Consider the following 16,633-nt stretch of genomic DNA (forward strand, 5'->3'; position numbering starts at 1 on the left):
ATCATACGGTAGTAATCATCCAGTAATATTGTATATACAAGGGGTGCTCCAAAAGCAATCCCTCCTATTTTATTATGTTGTCCCATGATGTTAGAGACACGGTGGTAGGACAGTAGGGGATGAACCTTCCCACCAGTATTACATTACATGTTGTTGCCATTTGACAGAAGGCAGCAGAGGGGCAGTCTGAGAGAATGGCATCTGACATGGAAGTGTGGATGAAGCAAAGTTGTGTCACTGAATTCCTCCATGCAGAAAAAAATGGCACCCACAGACATTCATCAACATTTGCTGAATGCTTATGGAGAACAGTGGATGTGAGCACAGTGAGGCAGTGGGGTGGTGCGTTTCAGCAGTGACAACAGTGATGTGAAAGACAGTTCAGTTTTAGACAAGCGATTTTCCTTGGGGAAAGAAAAAAACACTGTAATGCCATCTGCTGTATGGAGTTGGGAAATCTGACTATCAGACAATATGAGTATTCAATAGCTTTGAGTTAATTCAGTTCCAGTAAAACTATTTTATTCTGGTGTTGTTTAAAAAATAATAATAATTTTAAAAATAAAAATAAAAATAGAAAGAAAGAACAAAAATGTACATACACACCCCACAAACACCCAAGCAAAAAGCACAGCAAGGAAACTGTCCACTGTAAAACAGCTTCAGTTTTGTTGTGCATACAACAAATTTTCAATTTTGTTGTACATATGGGCATTAATTTCTGTCCACTCACAGAATATAATATGCTAAGCAAATATGGAGAAGGGATAAAAGTAGAATATAAAAACCAAGACCAGAGAGATTACTGCTTAAGTTTAAGAATAAAATCAGTACCAGATTTCCTGGTATCAGTATCAGACATCCCGGTCCTCAAAGTGGGTCTAAGAAATGGCACACCTTATCTTCTGTACTCTCAGGGAGACTTAAAAATGTATCTCTGCCATGCAGTGTTGCGTTCCTTTCCATCTCAGTGGCTCTCTGGCCAGTCACAGCTGGGTGGCCCAACCTCTGGATGCTACAACACCGCTATGTTGCTTAGTACATGAATTAAGAACCCACACTCAAATACTGCAGCCTGCCACAACCACCCCTGTTCTGACAGATGACCCAGCAGGCCAGGTGATCATATCCTACGTGCTGCCTCATTCATCACTCCATCTGCCTAAAAATAGGGTGATAGTGCAGTAATTAATCATGACAAAGCAACTATAAATTCTATTTTGTGCTGAAATTGCATTCTTTTAAGAGTGCAGTGCACACAGGAGTGATAAAATTCAAAGCAAACTCCACTAAAACAGAATCCTGGCTAGCCAAAGCATAGGCCATGCAGAGCTCCATATTTATGTATTCACCTTCTGAATTAAGATAAAGATCAAATCCTACATTAAATATTGCATTAACCATTAAATCACAGAAAGGCACCTCAGGTAAAACAGGAGTTATTTGACTCTATAAAAACAGAATCTAAGCAAACATGACTTTTATATTCATTCACAGACAACCACAGAAAGGTTTCTTAAAGTGTATTCACAGACACTTTTCTGCAGTAGTAATATAGTATGTCTGATTTGTAGTTCCTGGGCAATTTTAATATTGAACTTGATACAAAATAAAACTTGAAAACTCCTCTTCGCTCTTCCATAGAACCAGTTTATCAGAACCTATGATATGTTTCAAGTTTAAAAAACAAAGCTATCAAAGGTAGAAGTCCAGGTCCCAGACATCTCAGCTAGACTATCTGGCTGTGAATAGATAAGGAGAGACAGGAAGACAGAGAAACAGGGAAACCTCATTTCCAAGTCAAGGTGATGGAATATAAAGGTTATCATAGACATGTTTGAGAATTCTGAAGAATTTCTCAGTGTGTACTCTTTAAAATGCAATGTATTTCACACGAATAGTTTTGTTAGCCTGCATGAAATAACTTTTACAAATATGCATTAAAGAATCTTTCTCAAAACTGACCTTTCTCCTTCTATTAACCAAAAAATAGCTCATTTCCTTCCCAGAGATAACATATCTATCCTTCAAGAAATACCAGATATGTTAAAGACATTTCAACCCAAAAATTGTGATTCCAAGCCAGGCCCTTCCAAGCTGCAGCCATAAGCCTAAACTAACTGGTGGCTTTCAGAAATGATTTCAAAAATCACAGAAACGTCTAGGTTGTAAAAGATCTTTAAAATCACCAAGTCCAACCATCCCCAACCCCGACCTATCACTAAACCATGTCTCTTATTGCCTTGTCCTCACATCTCTTAAATAACTACAGGGATGATGACTCCATCACTTCCCTGGGCAGCCTACTCCAATACTTGACCACACATTCTGTGTAGAAATTCTTCCTGATATCCAATCTAAACTTCTTCTGGCACAACCTGAGACCACTTTCTTACAATTTATCACTGATCAGCTGAGAAAAGCGATTGATACCTTGCTTGCTGCCATCTCCTTTCCAGTAGCTGTAGAGAGCTATAAGGTCTTCACTCAGCCTTCTCTTCTCTAGACTAAACAATCCCCTCAGTTACTCCTCATAAGCCTAGTCCCTTCCCCAGATTCTTTCCCTGCACTCAAGCAACTCAATATCCTTTTTACAGTGAGGAAGCCCAAAACACACAGTATTCAATGTGCAGTCTCACAAGTATCACATACAACAGGGCAACCACTTCCCTAGTCCTGCTGGCCACATTGTTTCTGATATAATCAAGGATGCCATTGGCCTTCTTGGTCACCTGAGTACACTGAGGGCTCATGTTCAGTTGGCTGTTGACCAGCACCAGCCAGATTCTTTTCTGCCACGCAACTTTCCAACCACTCTTCTCCAAGCCTATTTCACTGCATCAGGTTGTTCTGACCCAAGTAGGATCAATCTCATTTTTTTCCCCAAACACACAATAGCTTGATCAATGCTGAAAAGATCATTCTGTTCAGCAAAATTCATTATCAGATTTCTGGTCAATTTCTCTAAGAAGTATGCCAACGTACCACTAACAGATTGACTGAGGCACTCTGGGCTGCATTAAAAAAGGGTGGCCAGCAGGGACAGGAAGGTGATTGTCCCCTCTACTTGGCTCTTGTGTGGCCCCATCTGGAGTACTATGTACAGGCTGGGGACACCAATACAAGAAAGACATGGAGCTCTTGGAGAGGGTCATGAGGAGAGCCAAGAAGATGATCAGAGGGCTGAAGCACCTCCCCTACAAAGACAAAGAGAGAGCTGGGCTTGTTTATTTTGGAGAAGAAAAGGCTCCGGGGAGACTTCATTGTGGCCTGCCAGTACTTGAAGGGAGCATATCAACAGGAGGAGGAACGGCTGTTTACATGGGTGGATAGTGATAGGACAAGGGGGAATGGTCTTTAACTGAGACAGGGGAGGTTTAGGTTAGATATTAGGAGGAAGTTTTTCACAGAGGGTGGTGACACACTGGAACAGGTTGCCCAAGGAGGTTGTGGATGCCCCATCCCTGGAGGCATTCAAGGCCAGGCTGGATGTGGCTCTGGGCAGCCTGGTCTGGTGGTTGGCGATCCTGCACATAGCAGGGGGTTAAAACTAGATGATCATTGTGGTCCTTTTCAACCCAGGCCATTTGATGATATGATACGATTCTATGATACTCCCAGGCATCATGGTCATCTGACCACCAATTTGCTGATCCCTTGTAACTCACATTTAACATTGGCATGCCATTAAACGAGCCAGCCAGATTAACAAGGACACCTTTACAACATTACTTAGCTTAACAATATTACACAGAAAACTATCAGTTCACAGAAAAACAGCAGATGAGGGAATTAGAGCCCTAAAACTCTGCTCATTTTCTTACATATAGAAATTGTGCCCGGTTTTACTTAAAGATGACAGTGAAAAGATACAGTTGTCACTATTGCCTCAAAAGAACTGAGAGGATAAGCTACCAAACTGCTTAGGATAAGAAGACAGAAAGAACACAATGACACAAAGATTAGATTGCTGAGTGTAGAGAGATCAGTAACAGCTTAATCAACAAGGAATTGGGAAAAAATATCGAAGTATAAGAAGATAAACTCTCACAAAGGAGCAGAGAGGAAAAAGACAACAGCTCAGTGATATCAAAGCTAAACTCACTTCAAGAAGAACCAAACTAACATTCCTTCTCCTGACTGATGGTTGCAGGTACAGCATGGACACAGTAAATGACTGGGCTTGGGGCTACTAACACATTTATCCTCAACCAGAAAGCATGCTGGTCCCAGTCTACTTCTGTTTATTTTCAATGAGCAAGATAATTTGGGTAAACTAAAAGCTGCATGTAATCCTATTTGCAAGTTCTCACTTTATATATACAATAAAAGTCATCCAACTAAAAGTTGGCTCAAGGATCTGGAAGTTACAAGAGAAATTTGTGACCTTGACTGAAAGTATTTATATGTGCAGGTAGTTCAATCTCTAGCTTAGAAATCTTCCTGCATTTGTTTGGCACTACATAAACGAGCAGTTTTCCACAGCTCCTGATCAGTAGGTGACTGTTTTCTATCTTCATATGCGATGATCTGGCCTTGGTTAAATACACAGTATATACCTTGGATAAGCACTATAAGAATGTAACGTACTCAACACAAAAGTCATCAGCTTCTAGGGATTTTTTAACCACATCTCTGTGTGACAATGGGATACTGTCTTCTGTTCTCCATAGGATCAGTTTCAGCCTTCTTTAAGGCAATGAATGCCTTTCTTCACCTTGAAAGAGGCTAAGACAAACTAGCATCTTTGATCTCTTTTGTCCCAGCTCATGGTTCGCAGGAATAGAAAGAGGATGGAGGCTGGCTGAGGCAGACAAAGCAAGAATGATTCTTTCTTATCTACGTTCACATTCTTGTCAACATTGCTAACGTTTTTGAATGTTCACTTATTGAGAAGGATATTCTGCAGAACACAGATAGACACATACTTCAGAGCCATCATCAAAGGAACCTGGCAAATAGATCAATATTTTTCCTTCTTTCTCTGTTCGACCTATTTCCACTTTCCTTTCTGATACTGTCATTTCTGATACTGTCATTAAAGAAAATCAGCAAGTTAATGAGGCCAAAAAAATGTCTGTAAAGAATCAAAAGGATTAGGAGGAAAAACAACAATGTCCAGTGAAGCGAAAACAAGTACTACTTTTACCTCAGTTCTTAAATATGGACTACTGGTCAGCTTGATTAACTCAGCCTTACACAAACCTAGTAAGACCACAGGGAAGACAGAAAAATGGAAAATCTTTTCACAATAAAATGCAAAATCATCTTAATCCAATAGTTTATGTGTTTTTTATCCCCATTAGAAAAGCTTAACTGGATACTCTTAAGCTTTTAATAAAGAAAATTAAAGAAATAAGTTACTTCAGTTAATATTTTGGCCAGCATTTCTGGCTTAACTAAAAATAGAAATGATCTCTAGGTTATATTGTAACCTTCATGAGATGTCACAATAGTGAAAATTATTTTTATGATACCTTCTGGTTTTGATTTAACTGTCCACCACTTACAGAAAATGATGGTGTTCTGGGGTCCATATAACCCACTGCAACTACGTACAAGAAAAAAGACATAATGGAATTCACAAACATCGGATCATTTGATCCAATTTTTTGCAAATTTGATTTGCAAACCTGACTTCGAAGATCTGTTTAATGTGAAAACATTGCATTGGCTGCTGTCTCATTTTCCCAGTTTCAAAAAATGTCTCGAGTTTGAAATAAAACAGTACAGTACGTTTGTTTGTCTGCCTACTTTGTACAGTGTCACTGAACTGTAGATTTGTTCTCTTGTTTGACGTGAATTGGGAAAGAGAGGGCTGAATACTCTCCCTTAGGGCGGTTGGAATTGTCAATGGTTTATGGGCTGGTTTGGCTCACTTCCGTGACTAGCAGGGAGAGGGATTTCATGAATCCACACCTGCGGAAAAGGGAAACAGGGGACCCAAAAATAATTAAAAACAGAGGCAATGACCTAAGAAGAAACAAACTAATTTACTAAATATGGTAGCGGAATGCAAGATAACACACTATAGTACAATATAATTAGAATTGAAGCTAATAAATTAAATATAATGAGAGTGTCCGAAAGGTGGATAGGCCTCACCATAAAGCTGAGGTGAGATGTGCAGTCCAGTTAAGCAGCAGGGAGGAGAGCCTGACAAAGAAGAGCATGTCAGATGACCTACCAAGGCCTAATATCTGTTCCCCCTGAGCAGAAATGACAACAACACAGCAAACAGTCTTCTGGGGAATGTAGTTCTTCTTCTCTTCCGGACAGGCACCCAGAACTTGAGCATTAACACTTTAACTCCCAGTGCACTACATGATGTTATGATGTGGAATACCAATAATCAAAAATCATAAAACCATGACAGGAATTGTTGCATAAATAAAATCAGTAGAAAAGATGAAAAGGGAAAAGAAAACAAGGATGAAGCCCCCAAGAATTTAAAAAAGACTGGAAAGAGTGAAGGCAATAAATAAATAAATACAAATAGAAGAATTGATCAAACATCAAAAGAAGTGTATGTGCATCTAGAAATAACAGGAAACAGAGAAGAAAATATTTGATTAATCACTTCTAAGTCACTAGTGAGGAGACAGAAACATATGATTTTAAAATGAAGAAGTCAGATTTTTTCTTACCTTTATAGATACGACCCAATCCCCTGTAGTCCATTTGGTCTGAACAATTGAAAACAACAACATACTTTCCCAGGCACTTGCCCATATCTTTAGTTGTCTCTGTTTTCCCTGTCCCTGCAGGTCCTGCAGGTGCACCACCCATACTCATGCCTAGGGCCTGTGCCAGAGTGATGTAACATCTAGAAAAAGAACAAAGACTTCTATAAATCCTTTTCTACTCTTAATTACTTGAAGTCAATTAATGTAATCACAACACTTGTATTATGTAGGGCTGAGGAAAGGGGCAAAGGAGGCATACATGAGTGTGCTTCCCTGCGGTAAATCCTGGGCTAACATCTCCAGCCTCCCCAAATAGTATGGAGACTACTCAAGGGGGAAGTATGACTGCTATTCTAACCTATAGCCCTAAAATCCCAGTAAGCCTATGTTCAATGATGTTAGCACTGTGATACTCAATAGCTTTATGATAAATCTGGGAAGAGAAAATGGGTGCCGTAAAACAAACAAATGGTACCAGTATCATTTCCTATAAAATAATACAGTGCTCATTCTAACATAATAGCAGTAATAAAACTTTATCACCTCATAAGCCAGTAAACAGTTAACAGATACTCAGTTAACACTGAAAAAATATCATTCCTAACTGTTCTGCTACTGTGGTAAGTCCATGAATAGTACAAATCCTGAGAAAGAGCCCTTGCATTTCTTTTTTGTAATTTCCATGGCATGGTCTGTGTCTGACATGATGTTTAGGAGCACTCAATTTCAGTCCTATTAATACACTGCAAGATAGCAAATGTATATTTATCATGTGATTCAGGAATGTTTCTGAACACCAGATCATTAGCCAAACAGCACTCGATTCCAAGGTGACTAATGGAAAGCTTAAATGTTACTACATGAAAATTATCATAAACCCATGTAAGTCAACATAGTGGTATTAAAGTGGGAAAATTTTCTAAGGGGAATAAATTCTATTTTCACACAACACATAAAGTTTCCCATGCCAACACTAGAAAATATCCCTGTTTCAAACACTCTTTCAGTGTATGGTAGTAGATAGTTCCAATCTCTGCAGCTCCGCTTGGATCTTGCAGGTAACCCCAGACAACTCTGGGATTTAGTTATTATAACTTAAGCTCACTTAAAAGACTCATTCTCTTCAGAAATCTGGTGAATTTTTAGTGTACATATACAGAATTTGGCAGATGTGTGTTATATTTTAAAAGCCTGTATCCTGCTCTCTAAGCAGCTCACTGGACAAAATTTTGTTTCAGAAATTGGCAAAAATCCAAAATATCACTTGTAAATAAAATCTTGTAGTACAGAGCACAAAGGCAATTCTGCATCAATTTAGCAGTATGCAGCTATTCTTCACATAACAAACAACTAAACACACACAGTATTTTGACATTCCTATCCACACTTAAAAGAACAAACTTTGGCATCACAAATACAACTGCTTCTTGCCTCAGTGAAGCACTACAGATCCTTCAGAAAAATATGTACATAATGGAGTTTGTACCGTACTGTATAATTCTCCAGTAATAAGAATTTCTCCTTAAATTTTATTTAAAAGTGTTGGAGGTTTTATTTATTTATTTATTTCCCCCATGTTTGCAGTTTTGCCATTCTCAGTTTCTTGCTTTAAATGTATATCTGTACTGGCTGTTTGATGCAATTTCCTGAGTTACGGATTTTTCCCTAGAGCAACTTCAAATTATTTGCCATAATCCCAAATTCATATTCAACTATTAATTGACTGAAAGCAGCAACACACTGCAGATCCACTTAAGTGATCGGTATTATGTTCTGCTATATTCACCTTGAACACACGTAAGTTTTCTATACCTACCTCAGCATAGATAGCCTAAGCAAACACTCAAAAGAAAAGTCAGGACCTCTCTATGGGGTGCCTGCTTTCCCTAACTAAATTATATATGAGCACTGGCCTCTGCTGTTCAGCATCAATACTGCAACACTGTACTGCAAATCAGGCTAAGAGCTCCAACTCACAAGAAAGTTAAAGGAAACAAGTAAGACTCTAAGTACTAGGCATTGTAATCTTTTTATAATAACCTGTCAGTTAAAGGAGTTATAACGAGTCTGTCTGTACATCCTAAGTATTCATTGCAGTAGGTGAATTCTACATCCGTGATTTGGATAACACATTTATCCAAGTCTTCAAGAAAATAAAACCGAGATTGCTTTTGCCATTCAAAGTCAGATGGAGATTTAATGTTCATACGTACCTATGATGCAAGAGAAATAACATTAATACAGAAGTCAAACAATATAATAAATTCATTTTAAATTCTGTTCTCCGCACAGAAGAAACATCTGCTAACCATAAATTCAAGAAGTTAAAAGAATGAGCATAGAATTAGGCAGGATTCAAGACACACATTGTTCTTTTCAAATCCCTTTATAACTTAGTTTGATCATTTCAGATCCTTTCAAGCACTTTGATTTTCCTTTGAATTGCGTTTAGAAATTATTAATTGTGTCTTAAAAAGACATCAAAGAACAATGACAGGTAGCTTAATTAAAAAAAACTATTTAGTAATAGTGGTTATACTGCACGGTGCCATTACTCATAAAATTTTAAATGTTGGACAAAAATGGAATGCACTGTATACATTTCTGTGCACTTATTTAGTATATTTCAGTACAAAGTTGCCACACGTGTTCAGAGCTGTAGCAAATCAATAGATGTTGTTTCATTATGTGAGGCCCCATCTGGAGTACTGCATCCAGGTCTGGGGACACCAAAACAAGAAAGACATGGAGCTCTTGGAGAGGGTCATGAGAGCAGCCATGAAGATGATCAGAGGGCTGAAGCACCTCCCCTACAAAGACAGGCTGAGAGAGCTGGGCTTGTTTATTTTGGAGACGAAAAGGCTCCGGGGAGGCTTCATTGTGGCCTGCCAGTACTTGAAGGGAGCATATCAACAGGAGGAGGAACGGCTGTTTACATGGGTGGATAGTGATAGGACAAGGGGAATGGTCTTAAACTGAGACCATCAAAATTATGATGAGAGGATAAAACTCCACACTTAATTTAGAAGTTGGCAGTTTTCTTTCTAACTTTTATTTTTTCTTTATAATTTTTGCTCTTTACACATGCATTTCTTATTTTTCTGTATAATATATATGCATAAATCAAACAATGCTGTATGGAATTACAGATCTTTGCAACAAGCAGACTTTTCCAAAGTTATTTTACTCCCAATTTTATGACTGTAGTTTCATTTTCAGAAAACTTACCTAAAGGAATTCTCATGCAATTCAGTTATAAAACAAACAAACAAAAACCATTAAAATATCTGTTATGGGTATTGTTGCTATCTTTTTCAAGCATGCAGAATCTCACAGCTGTAATCTTTAAATAACTGTTACCTTAGATCAACACAGAGCTCAGGTTGAAAATCACATGATTGATAGTATTGCTAAGGGCATGCTTTTTCTTCTAACACTTAATTTAAATAATTTATTAAATTTTCAATTTGAAAGAATATCTTAATTTAGAAATATTAATCCCCACAATGAATCTGTGCTTGAGAATCAACAACCACTTAAAAACCTGAAGAGTGCTAAGTCTTAATCCATGAATTTATCTATTTACGCTTCATCCTTATCTTCACGTGACATCTCTATGAAATGAAACTGAATAGAATAGGTATGCTATCACAGCACTAATGTCAGAGCTATTCACAAAGAACACATTGTAAGATTTGTTTATATACTGTATGTGCAAAAGCTTGTATATAGAAAGTCTCTTAAGGGTTTCAGAAACTCACCAAATCATCAAAGATATCCTTCTGGTGTACATGAATAGTAATTAAAGTTTCATATTTTGTGCGCTCCATTCTTGTTAGATTGTGTGTAGTCATGTCAATCAAATCATTTAGAAGTTCCAAAAACTTCTGATTTGTTGCGTGCATTACCTTACACAGCAAGAACAGTCACATTAACATAAACACAATTTGTTTTCCCAATGTTTAGAAAAAAAACAAAAACCATCTGCAAACACCTTGGCCCCATGAAATCTCTGTTTTGTTTTGTATTTATTAGGTTTGGAATCCTAAATCTGGATATGTGGGCTGCCCTCCAAACATAAAGTCATAGCCCAACAAAGTGCAATAATGTTATGCCTCTGAGTGAAGATGTCACATACGATTTCATTCCTAGATTGGACACATCTTCAGCTGATTCCATCCCTGTATATTTTCAGAACCATCAACCTTTTTGTTGTGGGTAACAGTATCTTCAGAGGTGAACAGGAACCTAGACATCTATCCCGTCTTCTAACCAGAGATGATAAAAAATGTACTGTAATCTTCAATGCTAATGCTGAAATAACAATTTTTTATGTGGCACCAGATTCTGTTACAAAATCTAAAAAATAAATAATAACTACATAACAGTGACTTAGGTAGACAGCATCAGTTTCTGTCAGTGACTTTCCTGGTACACAAAAAAATCACAAAGTGCTAAGGTGTCAGAAAGAGCAGCTCATATATATTCCTGTTAAAATATGTGAGAGAAGGATCACACTAGCTTCCTGTAAATATATTCAAACCCTAAAACTCTCCCTGTTTTCTGAGAATAAGCTGTTAAAACCACCTCAAAACTAATGGAGCTAAACAATCTCCCTGCCCTCCAAACACACATAGAGATTGTCCCTGACAACAAATGTTGTTTTCTAGGAAATGAAAAAGAATCTGAGTCTAGTTAGTATATGAACTGGAGAGGACTAAAAGCAGGTCTGTGCCCTTTTTAAATTTCATACAAGAAAAGGCAGCACTAAATGGTCGTTTCCACAGTCTAGAGTCTTTGTTCTAATTAGCTATGAAAGTACAGCATAGCACCTTTCTCCTCAGTTTTCCTTTACATCAGGATGGTGCTTCTAATTCTCAGACCCACTTCATTGTTTATTCCTGATTGACAGTAATTTCCAACTTTTTTGTTCATATTCCTTCCTTCCCACTTTATAGATTCAGTGTTATTAAATTAATAACCCCTTGGTGTTAATAGTAATAAATAATTGCTTAAATAAATAAAACAAATAATTGCTTCTCTGAGCAATTGAGATTAAATCAGCAGCTCTTAAAACAGCTTGCATTCCTTCCTTTCCCTGTAAAAAAACGGCTCACTAACTGAAAATTCTAAGTCACTTTACACTAGACAAAAGCTGATGAAGTACAATTATTTCCCCAAATATGAGGAGCTCTTATTTCTTTCCAAATCTGTTCTGGGGAAAGTAATAGCATGAGAGTCACTGTATTCCCAAATAATCGCTTCTCAGTTTGACTGTGCTGACAGAACAATAGAGAAAATCACAAAATTAGAAACAACTTTAAGCCATATACTGGGCAATCTGTGAGGAGGTATGACCTTGTAACACATTTTATCATTTGCTATCCTGTTAGTTTATTTGTTATTCAGGTTATTTAATTAGTACTTTGTGCTTTTTGCTGTAAATTACTTGTAACTTTTCACAATATGTACTGATCCAAATAACAGTCTTTAATTAATCCCCAGAGATTCATTAAATACTACCTTTTTGTCTGTTTTGGTACAGTTCAATGCATTCTCTGCATCTCTGGTCCAGATCATTTGAATTCCCAGAAGTCCTATTTGTGCAGGAAACATTGCCTGAAAGTCATACAGCTTAAATCCTGAGTCGCTAATGGCCAGTGATGCCTCTCTAATGATAGTGTGGATTGTTTTCCGAATCCCATTCAGCAGCTGACCCAACCAGATTTCCACGTTGCCCTGAAATAATAAACAAGAAAGTATTTTTAAAGAATTAGTTTATGAATAATTTACAAGGAAGAAAAGACCTATGTGACTTTTTTTCCCCACCCCCAGTCCTTCAAACTCCCATTTCCCTCTCTGCCATTCTCTTTGTTATTTTTTTTTATTCTCTAATCTAAAAAAATTCCTCTTTCCCTGCTCCACTCCCTTTCTGCATGCTTTTATGTGTGATGGATTTGGTACTTCATATCGGTGTTGCTGAAAAAACAGGTAAAGTAATTGTTACAGAATGACACAACTGTCCTGTCCTTTTCGGCCTTGATCACGCTGTTCACGCTGGAACATTTTCATTCAGCTAGGCAAGTAGTAACATGATGCAACACTGTTTGTTATTACAACACAAATCTATTCTAAATCAAGTTACGAAAAAGTGCAATATGTACTGCCATTACCTGAGCTATAACTGGTTCAATAATATTGACCCGTTCTCCTTCTTGAGATTCAAACAATAAAATCTGGTCATAGTTTTTTTCATGAAATCCAACCCGGTTAACGTTGTCAAACAAACTTAATAAATGTGCCTGCAATAGAACCAGAAAATAAAAAGCTCCACAAACTGATCTGATATGGCATTCTTATTCTGCCTTTAAATTATGTATTAGAAGGTTTTGCAGATTTTCCACAGGTGAAAAAAAAATTCACTTGACTAAATAAGAAAAGTCACCACTAAAATAACAAAACTCACCACTTACTAATATCGACCATAAGAGCACTACTGCTTTATTACTTGTACCTGAATAGTGTGGGAATCAGATGCTTGACCAAGGATTTCCAGAAGAACAGGATCAGACACAAAAAAAAATCTTGGAAATTTTAACCGCTTTTTCTCCAAGTAACCAGTCAGTGATTTCTGACAGATTTCCAATTGCTCCAGCAAATGTGGTAATAGCTGTGCCAAAGTCTCATCTCCAACACAGCACTGTATTATGTTTGATGTTTCATGAGCTTTCTGCATAATTTTCTGCCATGATTTATCAATGTTCTGAAATCTTCTGGCTTCCTGAAGTACAAAACAAACAAACAAACAAACAAACAAAAACCATATCTTATATCTCCCTCAAATCTGTCTATTTTAAAAACTTAAAGAATTACTCTTCTGGAAGAAGTCAGAGCACTTCCTAAATCTTTCTCATCTACCATCATGGAAATTCGTAACAGTCTTTTGAAGAGACTGCAATAGTTCAGAGAAATTACCATACATACAGCTGCCCAAGTCTCACAGGATCTCTTTGTGGGACTTAGTTAGGGACTGAGTCCTAGATACACAGAATTCATACAGAAAAGCTGCCATTGCTTTATCGTGTAACTTAGAGCCTACAAACACCTGCAAAGACAGAGAAAGTCACACATATATATGAAAGACACGATAAATTAGCTTTGCATTAAGTAGTACTGAACCCTGTACTATCTATCATATGATTCACTAATATTACAAGTTGACAAGGACAGCTGAACCTGAGTTATAAACAATTATGTTCCTGTAGGTATTGCTAAGTTCTATGCAGTTCAACCAGACAGACCTCAGACTGGCGAAATTTCTACTAACCTGCCTGAGTAGAATAACTCACAGTACTATATTATCAAACACATTTGTAAGTGAACTGTGAAGTGGATAACCTCTTGTTACAACATACTGCCTTTCACATACAGTTATCATAAATCAGCATACCTGAGGTAGTTGTTTTGCAATGTCTCCACCAACAAACACAGCTTCAAGGTAAATCCAGAGGTTTTGTACAGCAATCCAGTTTTCAATTATTTCTGCTGTATTGCCTAGCTTCTGGACCCAGTGTTGTATAGTGGATTTAAATGGTGTGTTATACCTGTACAAACAAGAGTTAAAAAAAAAAAAAAAGCAAAGTCAAATATTATAATTGTTTATTTTTGGTTTTCATTAGATTTAAACCATATGTGCATACATTAACTTTTGTACCTGTTGCTCATGAGTGAACCCAATATCATGAGGCTGTCTTCCACCAAAGCTATTTTCTCTAATGTATCTGATCCTTTCAGAAGGAGTTCTCCTCGTGTTTTGAATTGGCCAAAACTGAAAGCATGGGTACTCCATTCACTGATAACATGCTTTAATTTTGCTTCAATATCCTTTTCTTTAACAGCGCTGATGCAGATATCCTATGTAAGATTAAAATAGTAAATAAAGAATACTACAATATACACTTGTAAAAGCAATTAAAATTTACTAGCTAGATTCTGACTTCAGAGTGAGCTTTAGCTAATGAAAATATATGTAGGAAAACCCCAAAATATAAGTTACAACACATGTTTATATTATAGAATTATTGGCAACTGAAATACTGTATGGGCTATACTCCATCATTGTTGACATTCAGTCACCTTATACTTCTGAAAATTCAATCAATAAATCTGGGTGCAGAATTTGCCTCTCTGAACAAAATAAAATTTGGAGTCCAATATATCTACTGAGGGTGTTAGGGAAAATAAACATTATCAATCAAAACCAGGCAATATCTCAAGAGCAGCGTGTGTGTGGGCAACAGGAATGTGTGCTACTTCTTGAAGACAATGAGGACAAGAATGCCGTAAAATTGGCTATTGCATCAGAAAAGGGAAAAAAAAAAAAAAAAAAAAAAAAGGAGAAGCTACTTAGATTGAAGTACCCCAGATTCAGGCTCAGAATGTACTGACCGCCATTACAGGTTTAAAATCTTCTTTTGAATGTAAGGCTGCCACTCTGATCCTTTTGAAAGGCTTAAATTCTTGACTGGATATTGGGTTTGATTTCATGTTTTTCTCTTAGAATTGGAACAAGATAAATCAGGTCACTACTACAGAAGGACCATAGGTTTAGAAAACAGGTTCACAATAAAAATGAAGAAAGAATGAAACAATTCAGGGTTTCCTTCTTTATTTTTAGCTGTAATTTATCCTTGTAAAAGATGACAATGGCATAAAATGAATGTGGCAATATCTTTGTGCACATTACACAACTCTTCTCATTCCTCTGTTCTCTTGAGAAGAATGTTTGAGATACAAATGAACTTTGTGTCCCTTTAATTCCATATATCCTACTGGTACTGTGTTCCAAGAATTTCAAGTATTTAGCAGGATTAGACTTACAGCCACTTTTTCTCTCTGCTGGGACATTTAAAAGGAATTTAAAAAATATATAAGTAAGCAGATCTTAAAACAGAAGCATGACAGAATCATACTACTCTCAAAACAACAGAATTCCTTATATGGTGGGACTAGTGTAATACCATCTATTAATTTCATCCTTCTCCAGGATAAAAGGAAGTAAATACTCTATCAATACTGATATCAGCTACCAAACTCCACGCCACAAAAGAATTCTCTAACTGAAGCCAAATTTGTTTAGGTTACAAAGCTGACTAGATAAAAGGACAGAAAAGTAAATATACCTCAATATCTTCTTTATGTTTTAATAAGGAGGCATCCGTTATGTTTTTCAAAGAGAAATTTTCAGAGTCAACTTCAAAGTGATGTCCAGTTACTTGTGCAATTCTTTCCCAGTGTCGAGACATCATTGCCTAGAAAAGTCCATAGGAATTAGGAAAGGTTTTTAAAAACTACTATTCTAGGACTAGAATGATCACATATTTTTTATTTTATCTGTTAAATAAAGGAATCTTGATTTCCATTCCACTGAAAGCATTAACAGTTGTTCCTCATCTCATTATGAAGCTTTTTGTTTTACTTTTCTGCAACCAATCCCAGCTAGATTTTTGTCATAAATAAAGCTGCTTTAATCTATAAAAAAGAATTACAGAAAGCATCTTACAGTCAGACAGTACAGTCATAAATAGTTTTTCAAATTAATGTAATCTCCAAATCATTATGCTGAACATGCCTTGTTTGCCATCATTTCAAGCAGAGGACAGCTCTCTGTGAAATCATCAATTTTCTTCTTTAGGTCTCGAAATGCTTGCCATTCCTTCAGAGCTTTTGGTAACTTACGAATTCTTTAAAAAGAACAAAAAAGAACAAGTATTTGATTCCCCATAAGCACAATTCAACATTTAATAGTACAATATACTCCCATTTTCTGACCAGTTTTTAAAAAAATCCAGTTACAAGCTGGCAACATAAAATATAGCTGATTATTTCTGACTGCAGGCATGAAACACTGCTAAAGACAGGAAAAACTTACACTAGATTGGGTTGGT

At 36.8% G+C, this 16,633-nt stretch overlaps 1 protein-coding gene across 1 annotated transcript in view; it reads right to left on the reverse strand.

Moving 5' to 3' along the window:
- Nucleotides 1-16,633, reverse strand: part of LOC116226501 (dynein axonemal heavy chain 5-like) — a 147,499-nt gene that overhangs the window by 93,821 nt on the left and 37,045 nt on the right. Inside the window, exons 33-42 of the mRNA XM_090137272.1 lie at nt 16,318-16,429; nt 15,869-15,997; nt 14,401-14,600; nt 14,137-14,290; nt 13,201-13,467; nt 12,860-12,988; nt 12,210-12,425; nt 10,448-10,594; nt 8,727-8,899; nt 6,648-6,826 (exon numbers count right to left, since the gene is read on the reverse strand). Of these exons, the coding sequence (XP_089993398.1) occupies nt 6,648-6,826; nt 8,727-8,899; nt 10,448-10,594; nt 12,210-12,425; nt 12,860-12,988; nt 13,201-13,467; nt 14,137-14,290; nt 14,401-14,600; nt 15,869-15,997; nt 16,318-16,429 (1,706 nt within the window). The remainder of the gene's footprint in view (nt 1-6,647; nt 6,827-8,726; nt 8,900-10,447; nt 10,595-12,209; nt 12,426-12,859; nt 12,989-13,200; nt 13,468-14,136; nt 14,291-14,400; nt 14,601-15,868; nt 15,998-16,317; nt 16,430-16,633) is intronic.

This window comes from Phasianus colchicus, chromosome 3 (genome assembly GCF_987193195.1).
Source record: "Phasianus colchicus chromosome 3, bPhaCol1.hap1.1, whole genome shotgun sequence".
Taxonomy (NCBI): domain Eukaryota; kingdom Metazoa; phylum Chordata; class Aves; order Galliformes; family Phasianidae; genus Phasianus; species Phasianus colchicus.